We start from the raw sequence: 14,575 nt of genomic DNA, 5'->3' as shown, positions 1-14,575 counted from the left end.
CGGGGCGAAGCGTGGGCAGTGTCCCTGTGCACCACCGGCCGTTGTCCCCACCTCCAAGCTTGCCTTGGGCTTTCCAGCAAACGCCGGCATTCAACCTACAGAAGGCGAAAAAGCTGTGCCCAGCTGCGCATCACCTGTGTTCAGCCTCGGCACACTGAGGATAACATTAATCTCCCTGTAGTTAGCTTTAAAAAAATAGATATTAAAAAAAAATCCTACTAAATATACTGATTTTACCCCAGTTTTGTTTATAAATGTTATTGCTTTATAAGGCTTAAATAGTTAAAGCTGCGAGGACGAGTGCATTCTCCTGCTGGGGTACTTCAGTTCACAATGTTTTTCCAGTGACCTAACTTTGTTTATGGCCCTGAAGAGGGAAAGGTGGAGTCTCTTAACTGAGATCATCAAAATATTTGTGCTGGTATGTGTGTTTTAGACCTGCCCTTGGAATTATTCAGCTTAGCTGTGGCTTGATTTGTTTTGGGCATTTGAGCTTTAATTTTTCCCACTAGTTCTTGTCAGTCTGACTTGCGGTAATTGGCTGTGGGACTGTGTAATTGTGGGTTTGGGTGTTTTCGGCTGGTTTTGGGGGACATGCAGTGGTCTGGGCTTGCTCAGAGGTGGAAGGGGAAATAGGGTGGAGAGTGCAGCAGAAAAACATCTGCACATGGCTCAGTAAGGGCACCGGTTCAAACATATTTAAGAGGTTTTCTAACATATCGAGCCAAAGTGCCTCTCTTAAGGGTGGGCTGCACATGTGAAGTATTACTGCAGCAAAGATGTACTTGATAATGCTAACTGCAGGAGGATTTTGGTCTTAGCTTCTATAGTTAAGCTACATGGTCACAGTGATGATGGGCAACTTTATTCTAGGATTTCCATGTTCTTCTGTCTGTCCCTCAGACCTTGTCTTGCTCTCCTCCTTTCCATGCTGGAGACAGATCGTGGAAAAGACCTGACGGGGTTTCAAAGGTACAACCTGGGAGCTTTTAAAGTCATCAGATTTTATCTTTTTTGAAGGAGATGATAGGCATTTTCTAGAAATTAGATCTCTTAAAGCAACGGCTGAAGCGAGTACATGCTGGAGCAGGAGCGGCGTGCCGCGGCTCGGCCGAGGGCTGTGCTCCCACCGCACACCAGGAACGATTGCAAAGGGCTTTTGGTTGCTCGTTCAATTTGCTACACGATGCACTGCTTTAAAATCTGGGTCTGTTTGCTCTTTATTTCTCCCGTCCATAGAGGAGGAGGAAGAGAATCCCTTTTCCAGCGTAACCGGCGGGCAGTAAGCCACGCTACACCCACCTGCACTGCCTCTCCCCGTGCCCGCGCCGGTTACGCAGCACCTACTGCATCTCCCCATTGACAGGTTGTGGTGCGGCCGGCTTATATTTTTTCTTTCCATTTTAAGGAGAACGAAGGCACCTGAAACAGAGGGTTTAGATGACTTGGGAAGGTTTCGCAGTGAATAAAACCCAATCCATTGCAACTCTGTGCTTACTCTCCTGCCACAGCTTCTTCACCGGTTGCAAGGGAGCAGGAAGCTATCAACACGGATAATAAGCGCTAGATATTACAACGGGGATTTCTTACATTGCTAGCAAGAGAAAAAGCTGCCCTGCCCCTCTGCTGGCTGAAAACAGCATAGAAGATAGTTCCAATATTTTTTTTCCCTAAAAGTTTCCAGGCAACAGCATCCATGTAAGCGCAGGCTGTAGACAGCGAAGCCGATGCCTCCATTTTCATTTGTTTCCAAATCACACTGATGCAGCAGCAGAGCAAACAAGACCGTAAGCATCCCTCTAATCACAGCCCTCAAAAGCACCGTTCACGTGGCTAACGCATCAAAACCATACAGAAATGAGAGCAGGAACAAGCTACATGTTAAACAGCCTAGAGGGTATTAATGATGTATAGAAAATGGATGCTAAATAGCAGGGCTGTCACTGCAAGGCTCCCGAAGCACTGAACCAGCTGTATGTGCCGGTTCTGCACACAAACAGCACTAGGATTTCTGCAGGGCTGAATCGCACGTGCCTGGAAAAGTGCCTAATTCCCATTAAAGTACGGGAAGAGCCGTGTTCTGCATATCCTTCATACGGGATGGTGATCTGATGGTACAGAATGGGCACTACTGCATTAGGTCTGTGGCAGGCGGGACTGGCTAAAGTCTTTCAGCTTTGGGGGAGAAGGGTCCGTCAGCCTTCAGCCCCAGCGTGTCACTTGTTCACCGGCCGATTTCAGAAGTACTGACGGCAACGCAGTCAAACGGCTCAAAGCACCGTGCAATTTCTCTAAACATCCTCATCCTCCGAGCATGATGAAGAGTAAGAAATTATTTACTTATTTTTACAAGCTCAAAGCATTTGTTCAGCGGGGCAACGGGCAGAGCTCTTACCTGAAAGAGATGCTGTTCCCCCCAAGGGCTCAGCTTTAATTCTTTAATTTTTTTATGCTTGCGATAGGGCAATATCAATTTTTGAGTGCCTAGTCCTCTGAAAAAGACCAAAAGAGTGCAGACACCTTTTGAGGATGAAAAGGTAAGAGGTAACACTGCTGGCAGTCACTGGTTTTCTGCAGACCTCATGAGAAACGAGTTGTATTCACCCAAGGTGCTGGGGCGGGGGGATTTCTCGCTCCAGCGGGATGATGTACATCCTCAGCGGCACCTTTACAGCCCACGCGCTTGCTCTGGCTTTGCATTCAGCTGGACGTAGCAGTAGCATGAAGGTAGGCTGGACACAGAGGTCCTGCTCAAGCTCCTGTCACAGCTGGTGACCACGCCGGGCTGGAATATTAGCAACGGGCTGCTAGCCAGCACTAAAAATTCAAGCTGCTGGCTGCCTGATTAACTACCAGCAACACAGCCTGAAACAACGGCAGCGGGCCATATGGTGAAATTAAACCCGCAAACAAACCCCTCCCTGGATCCCCACTTTTTCGCAGCATTAAAATCCCCATTGACAAGGGCTGGATTTCAGGGCAGCGGCGTCACCGTTCTCATTTGTGTGGTGCTGGCACGTCCCCCACCCAGGAGGGTCCCAAAGGTGCCCTGCACCCAGGGACCGGCTTTGCCGGGGGAGGAAGGGCCCCTCGGCACACTGCGGGGGGGACGTGCTGGCCAGGGAGCACGGGGAGCGGTACGGCTGCTCCCTTGCCTTCCCGGACCAGCACCGGTCCTTTGGCAACAGAGACCTGAGAGCGGTACTGAGAAACGCGAACACGGGCAAACGTGTCCCATCCTACTGATAGCTGTCGGGCTGCTTGGTTGCAGGTAATGTTTAGGACTTAACCAAATTACTCTTTCAGTGCATCCTAAATAAACCCTTAAAGAATTTTCCTTGGTTGGGGTTTTTTTTTCTTCTTTTCCAATCTCCGTTATCATTGTCATATTTCATGCTTCATGCGTCTGGAAAAAAATTCAATATTCAAGAACAAAGCAATCCACAGCTTTCCTTCATTTCAGTCTTTTGTATCCTAGGGCTGTCCTAACTCAATACCTGAGTTTTTATTGTGTCACATTTCACTGTTGCTGCCTGCAACCAGCCTGGCTAATCCTTTTGCTGCTGCCTTATCGGTATTTTTTGTAATTCATTGTTTGTGCATTCTACTTTCACAGCTTTTAGGGTTTTTTTCTAGGATATTTGTGGCTGCCCTCTGTGATTGCTCACCCTGGTAAGTGGTCACACACAAAGCCAAGCAGGTAGTTAATATCGGGAGCCTGGTTTTGGCAGCTGCCATCTTCTCCGCTTGCGAAAGGGGAAAAAATTCAATGTTCTCCAAAGACGTCAACATGGAAAGATTTCCATTACGGATGGGAGCGGTGGGAGAGCGGAGAGCCACCGTATCATCCAGTCCCCCTGTGCACGGGGTACAGATCAGCACGTGCATGTGCAGACATGGAAAAGGGTAACCTCCGTGATTTAAGTGGCGTTTACCTGCCCGACACGGCACGCAAGCCCCGGTGACAGGTTATCCTACCTTTCCTAGGGCACAGGTTGCAGCTGCTTCTTTTTCCTAAGTAAAACTACATAAAAGAATAGTTTTAAATTCTCAAGGCCCACCACGCACTCCAGCGTGGGGGTCAAGGAGATTGTAAAAGGACGTTATCTCTTTGTTTAGAGAAATACAGATGGCACCACGCCGATGCTGCGCTACGAGGGTGCTGTCACACGGGAGCAAGTGCCTTCGTGGCAGGAGAAGGGTGTTGTCGCTGCTACCTATCAATCCAAGCGGCTCTATCAAATAACTGGGCAAGCTGTGATTTTTTGTTTTTTGGGCAGATGAGAACACTTTTGATTTTGAATAAATGAATATTTATTAATCCCTCTCACTGGCTAAAGGTTCCTGTGTGTATGTAGCGGGCAGTGCTCATTTGCTTGCTTGTTACTCTTAGCACAGGACTGCAGATATTGTGTAGAGGTGGAGGGGATTGTTTTTCTCTCTGGGGATTATACACACACATGTTTGCAGGCACAGGGTACTACCATTTTAGTGCCCACCAGCACAAGACTAACTCTTATTTCTTTCAGTGTGATTGGTTTAAAAAAAAAAAAAAAAGGAAAGAAAATCATTGCCATATGTCAAAACTGAGTGGTGTTTCTGTTTGGTGGGACACATCAGCTGAGCATACTTGCTCTCATCACACACTGTTCAGCGTTCCCCAGGACAGCCCCACATCACCTGCTCTTGCTGCTCCTCACCACGCACCCTTGTACCTCTTGGGCACAGGAGACAGCTGCTAAGCATCCCAAACAGCTGTCCCCATTCAACCCATTAATTCTGACTTTTGAGTTCTTTCAATCAGGGCTGTGAGATACTCCTGAAGTTGTTTCCAGCTGGGTGCAGCCTGAGGTTATTTAGTCCTTTTCCCCTCCACAGCAAAGTATGCTCTTCTGGAGGTAACTTCTCAGGGTGCTGTTGGTCTTTCTGAATAGCTGTGGTGTTTGGGCAAAGCCTAAGGTAAGCAACAATCAACCAGTTATTCTTTCCTAGGAGCACAGCTTTGTCTTCATTCAGAGATGCTAATAACTTTTAGAAGTATATTTCTAACAGCATGATAACCTGAAAGTTTTCCATCATCATGGTCTCTGCTCAGCCCTGTTCCAGGGCACCCTGAGCCAATGTCACTGCTTTTGAGGTGCTCAGAATATTGGGGATGCCTGCAGAAAGCCTCTGCCACGTGCTGAGGACTTCCTACTCCCATCAATCCTGGTTATTTCTTCATAGGCCGCTGGAATAGTTTGTGTGACCATTGGAAGATCCTTGGCAAAACGCTTCCCCTGCCCCATGTTTTTATACATGCTCTGCTAACCATGCTGAGTCATTTGGGGGGGAAAAAAAGAGTGAGCTTTAAGTTTCTCCAGATTTTTCAAAGTGAAGGCATTGTTCAAAGACTTGTTATTCAACTACTCCCAGCTGCTTTACAAAGGGAGGATTTGTAGCGTTTCTGGTTGTGGTAAGATGTCACTTCAAACTGCGGTGCTTTGAAAACAAACAAAAAATGAAATACAGAATCCTTTAGCTATATATTTTAACTATTGACTTTTACATGAATATCCTGCTATCGTAAGCATAGTCAGGTATCTTCTGATGTGCTCTTTCAAGTTTTAACCTTGTGATAAATTCTGTATTTCCTGTGCAAAAGGCCACGAGGTGAAGGGCAAAACAAAGAGAACAGAGGTCCATGCTAAAACCCTTTCTGTAATTCAAACAGGAGACCAAACACGTTGACTGATAGGAATCACTCTGGATTGACACAAGCGGTAGGTTCCTCTTCAAGCAACCGCGGACCAGTAGCTGCATGGGACAAGAGGTTGTGTTCATTAGCAGTACAAGTGATTAGGAAGAGGTATATCTGATATTCTTCTCACCTTAATGAATTCAGCTTTGAGAATGTGGTAACTAAACAGTGTTCAAGCATTTTTGCTTGAATTTTTTCCTTGGGAACAGTGTGAATAAAGAAGGGTCTCTTCTACCCCTTAAAGAACAACAGTAGCTTCTTTCACAGACCGCAGGAACTCCTTCCCTAACACTGGATGCTCAAGGCAGCGCCCGAGGAGGTCACTAATACTTCCCAAATTCACTGGGGAAGCCATAGGTCTTAGCATGGTCACGCTCGCAGCTGCCTGCCAGGTTTGTGTGTTCCTTTCTACGGTTTCTCTGTTGTGCTCTTGTCTCGTATGTGCTTCCCAGGGACGATATTTTTATTACTTTCAAACCTTGGATCATCTGAAGAAGAAAGTGCTTTTTTCATAACAAGCTACAACAGTTGCGTGTGTTTAACGAGTGTGGAAGGGTGTCCTGTAGGCTGCCGCTTCGCTGGGGGAATAACGTTTCCCCTGAATCCCTGTAAGATTTCAAGCCAGTAACTTTGCACATTTATTTCCTTTTCATAAATCCTCTGCTTTGTGTACCCAGGGGCTCCTTCGGTGGCGTCAATCATCAACATACTCATTTTCCCTCAGTGTTACACTTCCTGAACCTATTTATTCTGTTATAGTTTAAATTATTCTTGGTCTTATCAGCTGACCCTTATATACTGCTTTGCCTGCCTCCTATAGCAGACCTTTATTACCTTTGCCTTATTCGAAGTACTGAACAAAGTCCTTAATTGCTGCCATCTGATCTTTGTCCTGGAGAAACAAAATTTGTTTTCCAAAATAAATGATCTCTGCAGCCTTACCCAGCTATCAAATATTACTATTGACTATCTTACCAGACCGTGTAATGATGTCAATTCTAGCTGCTTCATTAACTGTTTCGAGATTAACACTAAGTCTAGTTTAGTTTATAAGAGACAAAGGCAAGAGTGAAATGTATGATCTCATTCCTCTGGGTGCAATTCTTTCAGCAATCTGAAAGAGTGAATTGTTGATATAGAAAGGTTAATGCTGTACCCCCCTTTTTATCAATTGTCTGGGCTTTATCCAATCTGTGCCTTATCTTATCTGCTTTATCAGATCTGCTTGAGTAAGGTACATAATTGGAGCCTCTTCCGAATTTAATTTCCCCTTCTCGGAAGTCCTCTAACTATTTTAAAAAAAAAATAAATCCTTTCACAAAGTCTATTTTAGACAAGGAACACATGCTGAGTTCAGGTATTAACGACTTGGCGACTATGCCCTTAAACACAAAATACTCCTCATCTTCAAATTGATCAGTAACCTAAAAAAAGAGTATTTTAAGATAATATGCCCATTCCTCACTTCTTTTCTTCAGTTAAAGGAAATATGTTGGTACAAATTTCCTTTAAAATTAGCTGTTGGCTGTTCCTAACAGTAAATTTGGTGAAATAAAATAACTGGGTTCTGTGTGTAGACGATCTTTCTCGTGAGGGGAGAGCTACTGGTAGCTACCTAGATCGTGTGAAAAATGTGTTTTGTGGTTTTCTCTGCACAAACCCTAGTGTGGCAGAAAGCTGCTGTTGTACAGCTTGTATTCAAAGCTGTCTGGATGCTGCTCAGTGAACTCCCACTATGTCCCAACGTTCTTGAGTTCCCTCCTTTCACCTTTGTGTTCATCTCTTCTGTAGAGAAGATGGGGCTGGGGGGGAACCACCAGACCCCCTTGCTCCCCAAATACCTGCTTTGCTGAATCTTAAATTCTCGTGTTCTACTTGTGAATACTTTGCACTGCAAGATGCGTATATTCTTCCTGTTATGGGACAACGTACCTCCTCATGGGTGTCTGACTAAGAGGAGGAAGAGGATTTATGAAGGACTGTTGGCTTTCCTGCTGTGCCCCTTTGAAGCTTTCGTGTACCTTTCACTGCTCCCAGCTGTTCTGGCAATTATTCCTGAACTTCATTAAAAACAAACCAAGCTTTCCTATGTTTTTCTTTAAAACTTTAATGCCATTATTGCTGCTTTGCTCTTGATGCTAAAAAGTTCTTCCACTTATTTTCTGACAAGAAAAGTCTTATTGCACAAGTACCTTCTGTAGTGTTTTCCCCCTTTCTTATGTATTTCACTTGATCCCTCCCCCCACATTTATAGAAAGTTTCTGTTCTGAAACTTTCCTTTTATGTGTCTAAAATTTGACTGTTAGAAGTGACTAGTATATTTTCTGCTTGTTTGATGTTTCACTGGTTCTTGTGAAACTTGGACACTGAAGGAAATCTCCGTTTGTTTTCCCGAGCACTATGCAATCATCTTCTCTTGTTTCTGGGTGCATGAAGAGTAGGAAGCTCATGGAAAAACTGCAGCTGTAGGCACTGAATGTGAGTTCTAGGTGCTTGCAGGCTTTCTTAATAATGAAATGTTTAAGCTAGTAATGATGAAATTAAGAACAGACTAGCAGGTCTGTTAGGAAGCCTGAGCAGAGATCTTGTGTTTATCACGCGTTGCTGAAGATTTACACCACAGACTGCTTTCTACCTTAAGCATTTCCAGGTAACTCTTACTTCTACCAGTGTTTCTCTGAATTCTGTTTCCTGTATCACTTCATCGACTTTTCCTCCTCCCCCAGCAGACCTGCGTGTCCCTGTATCTTTGGCTCCTGATAATTGTCTTGCATGGCAATTTGATCTTCCCAGTGCATGATTTCCTTATCACTAAAAGCAAGGATTTTGAATTGTATCTCACGGCCTTAGCCTGGAGGCCAGTTCCTTGTTGCCAGTGTGGGTGTATGGTTGACTTTTTTCAGCTTTATGTTGTATTGGATGTACTTGGCATTAAAAACTTTCCCACCTATTAAACTCTTTTGTGAGATTAAGAGTGTAAGTTTTAAACTTTTTAAGGGGATACAGGAAAGAAAACCAAAGGATATGCCATGTTCTAGTTAAGGCAAGAGATTGGATTACTACAGGTAATCACTTTGTCTCCTCAGAGCTTGGCTTACTGTACCATCTCAGTGTACATCTCCCATAGTGGGCTATTAATAAGGGGAACAGGTGAGCTACATGCCGAGCAGAAGGGATGGCAACTGCCAGAGTCTCTTCTAAGCTGTCCCGGTGCTTGGCCTGTCAACGATGTGGAGGGCAGACTCGGAGAGCCGGTGTACCTATGGAAAAGATACTGCTTTCCCTTATATTGTGTGTTCCCTTAGACAAACTATTGGAAGGCATGGAAAACTAGCGGTGCTTAGCTTCCAGGCTGCATTGTTAGCCTGTATTTAACACCCAGGTTTCCTTAGTGGTGGACACGAGCTCCTTGGAGGTCTGCCCTATGTCTGTGGCCAGGAAGGGCAGCCTTTGGTGTTTGTCCCTTTGTAGGTGGGCAGGATGAGGCAGCTCTGTATGGCTAATGAGGCATCCGATTGCATCAGTTAAGAACATTTAACAAGGATTTTCTAATGCTGTAAAAGTGGTGGGTTTTTTTTAAATTTCATAACTTCTGCTTCAACCTCACTGTCTCTCTTGCAGGCTCTGAATATGGGGCTTTAAATGTTTTATATTAACTGTTCAACACACTTAGACTCTTGCAGAAATCCTCTTTTTCTGCACAATAGCCAATCCAAGGCAGTAGTTTATTTAAAAACAAAGGGGTATGTGCTCTGATAATATATGCTTTATAATAACAAAATGAAGGAAATTTAGTAGAACTGACTTTAATCCACGAGTGAATGGTACAAAGAAAATGAACCGTTTTGGTATAAAACAAAGCTAATGCCTTCTTTTTGCTAGAGGTTCTATAAGCTTTAAATGTGCAGCAGCTTTAAGGATACTGTGCCTTTCTCATGTTAGACCCATCTTCTTTAGATTCCTTTGAGCAGTCTGGATGTTTGTGCCAGCTCTCAAAACTGATGACTCTTGCCATGCTGAAGACCCAAAGGATTCAGATGAAAGATTTATTTTAACTTTTGCTTCCCATCCCTCGACAGAAAAAGTGAACTTTCAGCCATTACCAAAACTGGAGAAGATAGTCTAGACATTAATATGACTAACTGGAATGAGAGAACCTTGGTTTACGCCCTGGCTTGTGAGAAACAGGCTCTGCCTTCCAGTGACATAAATCAATTTTTTAATGGCTACAATTTTGTTACTGCTGACTTACTGAATCCTCTGAGCAAACTGCACCACCCTGTTTGAATGGCTTGATAGTTAAAACTCTAGCTAAGCCAAAGGAGATGCGTATAGGAGTTTTGAGGAAGGAATACTTTTAAAATTCCATCCCTAGTTGATTAGTAAGGAATTCCTAGTGGTAGAATTATCTGGAAGACCATCTCTGAAATTGTAGTCTTTGTTCACTATCTTATTGTTCCTTCTGGGCCTCAAGATTTCTTGAGGTTCTTTGTTGGTTTGGGGTTGGTTTGGGTTTTTTTGGCTTAACTGAGGTACCAGACATTAAATATGTGCAACATATCTGTAAGAATAGAGAAAATTGGTATCAACACAAAAACACGTAGAAAAGATTTATTGTAAACAAAACAATTCTGTGCAAACAGCAAGGAAAAAAGGCTTCTGTTTTCTTCAAAACGCCACATGACTTTGTAAAATATAAAAATGACCAAACCTGCTCTGTTGGTACTCTAAGCAGTAACGGTCCGCAAATAGTCCGCTCACACCATTCATGTAATTGGCTTCGATTTTTCTTGCAGAGTAGAGCTCCCATCTCTGAGGTTTAACGTTGGCTCTTAAGCAAGATCCATTTTTTAATATCTCTGCTGTAGGAAGGTAGAGAATGACCCAACAAAATGGGAACAGAGCTGTAGCAGCACGAGGCCTGCCTGTTAGCTTCTCGGGCCCTCCCTGTGTGATCCCCAGCCAGCACTGGGGCCCCTCCCAGCCATGGAAACTGCGCTCTCTTCTTTATCCAGGCTGCAAAAATCGGGCAGAGGCTGTTCCTCCAGCTGGCCAAATTCATGAAGGCGGAAGTCAGTGGCCAGTCTGTTCACCATTCTTTTCAGGGTGACAAAGGCTGCAATGACTTGGAAGGTGAGGAAGAGGGCAAAGATGATATGGACTGCTCGCTCCAGTGGCTGAGTTTTCAGACTCTCATTAAATAGCAAGAAGAGGATTATAGGCAACTGCAGGAGGAGACTCAGGAGCCAAAACCCAGCCAGCTCAGGGACCTATAACAGGGAGATATCACCTATTAAAAACTAGCAGTTGGAGATGAAAAAACCAAAAACCTTGTGAAGAAGAAATTTTTTTTAATTTTCCAAAAGCCAGCACATAATGTGAAATGGCAAAGCAAGGTGGCTTAATACTTCCATGTACTGTGGTTTTAACCATACTTATGTCTTTCTGAAAAAACAGTTTTAGGGGGCGAGGGGGCCCTCTTCTGAGGGAAAAATTCTTGGAATGCACAAAACTAAGTGGAAGCTGATGCCAAGGGAATAGAAGATGCAGACTGTAACTTAAGAGAAATAACCACCTCCTCAACTTAAATCTCTCGGATGAACTGGTAGACCACTTTATTTGTTAAACTCCAAAAAAGCTCTCCTGCACAAATTAACATGTACATGTGATAACATACCTTTTCCTGCAGATTGCCCATGTATCCCAGGTAGAGTCGAATGACCTCTATCAGGGAGGCTAGGATCATGATTGTGACCAGGATGAACTTGTAGTAATCTGACAAGACCAGATACTAAAGGGAAGAAGAGAGTAGAAGTTTCTGCTGTGCTGTTTCGTAACATGCTGTTTGTGATTACATGAAGACACTGTATACTACTGTAAGTTGACAGTGTTGTATTGGCTTTCAGATACTCTTGAACCTCCAGTTTCAAGGAATTCACAAATAAACCTAAACCTCTAACTCCAGTGAGCTCTAGCTTGGTACTAGGAGGTGTCTGATCAGAAAAATTACACTTGCAAACCATCCCTTCCCTTCAGGACTCACCTTCAGATGGAGCATGACAACCGTGCTGAGCCACCAAAAGGGGAAAAAATAAACGTTGAAATAGAGGGACATCTGTAGTGGTAAACTGGAAACTATTTCATTATCTGTAGATAGAGAGAAGTCTTTATCACTCGTAGTTTGTTCCATACTTCCGTAAATATGACAGGAAGATACTGCTCCATCTTGGCTTCAAGCAGGGCATTAACACTCTTCCCAGTCAAAATAAATGTTAAGAAAAATATTTTTATATATCCAGATGAAAACTTCTTACCCAATTTTGAGTTACACCACTTTCTGGAACCTAATACAACTTTTAGTTCACAGTTCACAGGACACAATTTTTATCACTTAGTGATATATTCAGGTTGAGTGTCCAATTTGTTGATTACCTGGTGGCTTATGGCTTACTCCACAATCTCTGACAAGCTTAGCTCAAGTAGTGCTGTATACTGACATTGCAGAAAGAGTTAATGGTTATTTCATTGCTTTTCCTAAGAGAATGGCCAAAGTTTAAATGAGTACATACTGGATTATTGTTATTTTGTAGGTGATCCTCCTGAGTAAAGACTTACTGCTAGAGAGCAGGTTTGCATTGCCCACTCTTCATTTTCAGTCTTTCTTTAAATAGACATTTGGATAGAAGTGATGTTGCAAGCAGCCGGTAATTCTGCTAGTTCTCTTAAGAGCTAACAATTTCAAATAGGTATCAAAGTAAAACTTACCCTTCAATGTCTGAAGAGTACAAAATGCATTCATACAAGGTAGAGAAAAGCAAATATTGAACTCTAACATGCAGGCAGTAAATCCCATATTTAGGATTTTACAGTAGACCTACAAGATTAGACTTAAAATAAGTAAAAATTTAAAAGGGCATTCTAAGGGAACCATTCATTTTAATGGGTGATGTTTTATTGCCATATTCTAGTTAACTGATATTGCATCCACTTTTTCAATTACCAACAGCCTCTTTTCTCATGTTTTCACCAAATGAAGGCTGTAGGCACATCTGCACTTGGTACTACCTGAGCAAGCTCAGAAAGTAGTCATTGTGACCTGCTGATTTGTATTCAAGTGCTGTGCCCCTGTCTGTCACAATGGTGATACTTGACTGAAAATCAGTCCGAACAGTCATATTGTCTCACTTCCAGCCTCAGAACCACCTCCCTTCTGACATTGCCTTCTCTTTCTGTTTCTTCCAACTGCTCTCATACCTGTCTTTGTTCCATCTCAGTCTGGCATCCCTGTTTCCAGTCCAGCCACATGCAGCCTGGTACAGTCTGTTCCAGAAGTCTTTATGCCAGTTGCAGAAGTATTCATGGTAGCTACTAGACTAGGTGGGAAGGGAGGATGATTTGGGAACAGAACTGGGACAGACCTTAAGGGCAGGGTGTGAGGGGCAGGGATTTGTTATACTGAAATAGAAGGTGCAAGACAACCAATATAGATATCTTTAATAATCCCATTTTTAAGCATCAATACTTTCTTACATCTGCAAAGGAATGAAAATCTATAGGTACCTCAAACAGTTTCACTGTCTACCTAAAATTGTCCCAGCTGTCCTGATGAATGAATCTCTTAAGCACCAGGAGGAATTTGGCAGGCACCCAGATAAAACAGTGTTTTAGAACTGTATCTTTCAAAAAAACATGACTATCCAGATACACTACAAGTAACTATGTTTCCACCCTATATGTATTGGATGAAAATTTAATGGTTCATGGCCATATTACTTAAACAGAGAAGCCAAGAACTCTGATTTCAATTGTGATGACAGTGTTTTAGGTATGTTAAAGGTGTCATTGACATAGCATTGGTATATGTAACTTCTGCTCAAGTTTTAAAACTGTTTTGGATGAACGTTTAACAATGTAAGCCAATTCTAATTCATCTTTCTGCCCATAAATTCTTATTTTCTGGGATTGCTAAAATTCATGGAAAAGCCAGACAGGACTGGGAGGGCCAATGCTTTGATGCTAGAGCAACTCACTAAGGTATATATGTGTAAACTTAATTTTTAAAATTCTGGTCTCCAAGAAGTTAATTGTACATTTGCAATTGGTTTTAGTGGGTTGGATATTCACATAGGAGTTTTGATAATGGGAAATGGAAAAGACATGACTAAAAATAGAAGCTATTCTTCCAGTTAAGAAAAATCTTTCAGTGTTGTTTGATAAATGAAAGGAAGAATTAGTCAGTGTCAGCAGTATAACTACACAAAGAAAATGAGTACTCCTGTCTTGAAATAAGAATGATTTTTGATTAATTGTATCGGCTTGGAATGGACTTCAGTTGAAATAAGTATAGCCTTTCTATGTAGACAGACTGGGTTTACTTTCATGGCTACTCTCACTCTAAAGCTATGGAAAGGGGGCACGTTGGCCTGCGAGTTTCACTGGCAATATGATGAAGGATCAGCTACTGGTCATTTACGATAGACTTGGAAAAATAAAGAGAAAGCTGGCACATTGCAAGCTGGAGGTTCTGCTACCTAACTCTAGTTAGGAACACCTCTTCATGCTTTAAGCATCTGGTATCCTAACTGCGCAGGACTATTGAGCTTAAAACAACAGTTCAGTTCTTGTATTTGTTTTGTGTTCTCCATAAATAATTTTTACTTTTTATTTGGGCACAGGCAGAGTGCCTGGTGTGTAACAATGGATTTTATCTGCACTATTATATGCAGACTTGCTGTAAAGGTGGGTGTAAAGTGTTCTCCGTAACTGCTTTTAAATCAAGGCTGCTCCCCGCTCAGTACTTCCAGGCAGCCTGCCTCCGGCCTGCAGCACAGCATG

The 14,575-nt window shown here is 43.0% G+C and overlaps 1 protein-coding gene across 1 annotated transcript; it reads right to left on the bottom strand.

Moving 5' to 3' along the window:
• Positions 1–10,668: 10,668 nt before the first annotated feature.
• LOC104162359 (transmembrane protein 17-like) lies at positions 10,669–11,930 on the bottom strand. The gene is made up of 3 exons (XM_009701073.1): positions 11,784–11,930; positions 11,418–11,531; positions 10,669–11,010 (listed from the first exon to the last, which is right to left on the bottom strand). The coding sequence occupies exons 1-3, from the start codon at positions 11,928–11,930 to the stop codon at positions 10,669–10,671; spliced, it is 603 nt and encodes a 200-aa protein (XP_009699375.1).
• Positions 11,931–14,575: the final 2,645 nt, after the last annotated feature.

This window comes from Cariama cristata, unplaced genomic scaffold, assembly GCF_000690535.1.
Source record: "Cariama cristata isolate BGI_N322 unplaced genomic scaffold, ASM69053v1 scaffold3355, whole genome shotgun sequence".
NCBI lineage: Eukaryota > Metazoa > Chordata > Aves > Cariamiformes > Cariamidae > Cariama > Cariama cristata.
The sequence above is the reverse complement of the archived record's forward strand: the minus strand, read 5'-3'. Positions and strand labels throughout refer to the sequence as shown.

Excerpts from the sequence above, each read along its gene's own strand:
- LOC104162359 (XM_009701073.1), bottom strand. The coding sequence starts at position 11,930 with ATGGAACAAACTACGAGTGATAAAGACTTCTCTCTATCTACAGATAAT. Across the intron at positions 11,532-11,783 it reads TTGTCATGCTCCATCTGAAG|TATCTGGTCTTGTCAGATTA; the intron begins GTGAGTCCTGAA and ends TCTTCCCTTTAG. Across the intron at positions 11,011-11,417 it reads TGGGCAATCTGCAGGAAAAG|GTCCCTGAGCTGGCTGGGTT; the intron begins GTATGTTATCAC and ends TCCCTGTTATAG.